Source organism: Sardina pilchardus, chromosome 17 (assembly GCF_963854185.1).
Source record: "Sardina pilchardus chromosome 17, fSarPil1.1, whole genome shotgun sequence".
Classification (NCBI taxonomy): Eukaryota; Metazoa; Chordata; class Actinopteri; order Clupeiformes; family Clupeidae; genus Sardina; species Sardina pilchardus.
In genome coordinates this window covers 16,135,209-16,137,708 of record NC_085010.1, presented here as the reverse complement: position 1 = coordinate 16,137,708, position 2,500 = coordinate 16,135,209, and the positions used below count along the sequence as shown (strand labels likewise).

Genomic DNA, 2,500 nt, shown 5'->3' with positions numbered 1-2,500 from the left:
GTGTAAAAGAGATGTGTGCCTTTCCTAATTGTCCAGGGAATTCATATAGGTGCAGGTGGACTCCAGTCAAGTCCTAGAAGCATCTCAAGCTTCTTGATAGAAGTAGGATGTGCCAGAGCTCAATTGCAAGTGTCACAACAAAGGGTCTGAATACTTACAATATGTAAATGGAATATTTCAGTCTTTTATTTTTATACATTTACAAAACACTCCAAACACCTGTCTTTTTGTGGAATGTTGGAGTATTGTGTGTAGATTGATGAGGAAAGAAATCAATTGAATCCATTTTGAGATGAGTCTGAAACATAACAAAAATGCGGAAAACTTGAAAGGGTCTGAATACTTTCCGGTCGCACTGTATACATCCATATCTTCTACATCCAGCTAGATGTTGTGAAATGTTCTTCCCATCTGGCTTATCGACCGACTCGCTTCACTCTGTCCTGTTTACGATTCCGAACGTACGGACTTTTGGGTTTGTTTAGCTTCTTCCTGGCATGTTTGTAAATATAACGGACTCCTACGCTTTCCTCCTACCGGTACACTGTCAGCGGAGTAGTTTTTGGAATGTAGCCTCCTTCCCAACACCTCAGTGATTTAAAAAAAAAAAAAATTCAATCACAAACAGATGGACTTAATCTGACTAACAGATTTCCCATAGTGGTTGTTCAAATAGATCGCTAGCGGGAGCTCCTTAGGGTATATCAAGGAGGTAGCCAGTAAACATTCCACATACTTTTGATACCCCTTTACAGTAAATAAATGATTTTAAATGGCGGACAATGTAAGCTGTACTGTACATTTTCAAATGATACTGCATGCAAATCACTTTCGATAAAAACATCTGCCCGAATGCATGTCTTTGGTTTTTTGAGATGCTAAGTTACATTACATTGCATTTCATTTGGCTGATGCTTTTTAACCAAGGCGACTTTCTACATGGTAAAAGCATTTTTTGGAGCAATTTAAGAGCAATTCTAACAACACATTTTACAACAGTAAACAACAACCACAATAAGTGCATCTATGATCTATGAGTGTAGTAAGTGCATCAATGAGTGCAATTGTCTGTAGGATAAGACAAGACTAGTTGTAAGTAGTGCTATGAGAGGAGATGTTCTAAGTGATGCTAGGAGATGCTATACTCTCTGCATATCTGTGTTGTGTGTGATACTGTGTTGGCATTGAGTTTGTGGTCAGTCTCAGTGGTCCTCTAGGGAGATGTTTACCCGTGGCCTGCCTCCATCAACCAAAACATGACTTATTATTTTTGTGCATGCAGCTATATTTAGCTCTGTTTGGTATCTGATTATGTGTGTGTGTGTGTGTGTGTGTGTGTGTGTGTGTGTGTGTGTGTGTGTGTGTGTGTGTGTGTGTGTGTGTCTGTGTGTGTGTGTGTCTGTGTGTTTGTTAAATGTTTAGGCATGTGTGTGTGTCTATGTGTGTATATTTTTGTTGTGTGTGTGTTTGTGTCAATGTGTATATATATTTGTGTTTGTGTTAGAGAGCTGTGTGTGTGTGTGTGTGTGTGAGTGTGTGAGTGTGTGAGTGTGTGAGTGTGTGAGTGTGTGAGTGTGTGAGTGTGAGTATGTGCGTGATAGTGGTTCCCAAACTTTTCATGGCAGGCCTCCCTTTTAGTGAGAATGAGAAAGAAATTGTGAAATTGTGTATGTGCATGTGCGCTTGTGTGTGCATATGAATGTGTCTGTGTGTCTGCATGTGTATATGTGTATCTAAGTGTGTGTGTGTGTGTGTGTGTGTGTGTGTCTGTGTGTCTGCATGTGTGTGTGTGCATGCTGCTACATTGTAATTGTAAGTTAGTTAGCCAGACACTGACGTGACTGTGTGGGATTGTCCCCCTGTGCAGTGTTAATGAGGGGGTTGGTGTGTGTGTGTGTGTGTGTGTGTGTGTGTGTGTGTGTGTGTGTGTGTGTGTGTGTGTGTGTGTGTGTGTGTGTCTGTGTGTGTGTGTGTGTGTGTGTGTGTGTGTGTGTGTGTGTGTGTGTGTGTGTGTGTGTGTGTGTGTGTGTGTGTGTGTGTGTGTGTGTGTGTGTGTGTGTGTGTGTGTGTGTGTGTGCGCGTGTGCGCGTGTGCGTGTGCGTGTGTGTGCAATACAGTGGTGATACAGGGATGAGTGAGGCTGTCTATGTGTGTGTTTGCATTGCAGATTATCTCAAGAACCTTCCAGAGGACTCCACCGACTACAAGGACACGCAGAGTAAGAGATCTTATTCCACAGCGTAGTTCCACACACACATGCACATACATACACACACTCAGAGAGAGAGAGAGAGAGAAGAGAGAGCTAGACCAAACACACCACATACACACAAATTTGTATGTGTGAGACATGAGGTTCTGTGACACAACATGGAATCAGAATTCATCGAAAGGAGCTAAAGTTAGCCAAATTAAAGTTCAAATGAAATTGAAGAAGTGCATGTTGCCATTTCTCTAATCAGAGCTCTTCATTTATTTCTCAGCTGCCCTAGGGATCGTG

General features: G+C 41.8%; 1 protein-coding gene across 1 annotated transcript in view; it reads left to right on the top strand.

The window, feature by feature from the left end:
* Positions 1 to 2,500, top strand: part of fgd6 (FYVE, RhoGEF and PH domain containing 6) — a 25,081-nt gene that overhangs the window by 12,558 nt on the left and 10,023 nt on the right. The window contains exons 9-10 of the mRNA XM_062517490.1: positions 2,168 to 2,218; positions 2,484 to 2,500. The exon at positions 2,484 to 2,500 is cut by the window's right edge and continues 42 nt beyond it. Of these exons, the coding sequence (XP_062373474.1) occupies positions 2,168 to 2,218; positions 2,484 to 2,500 (68 nt within the window). The remainder of the gene's footprint in view (positions 1 to 2,167; positions 2,219 to 2,483) is intronic.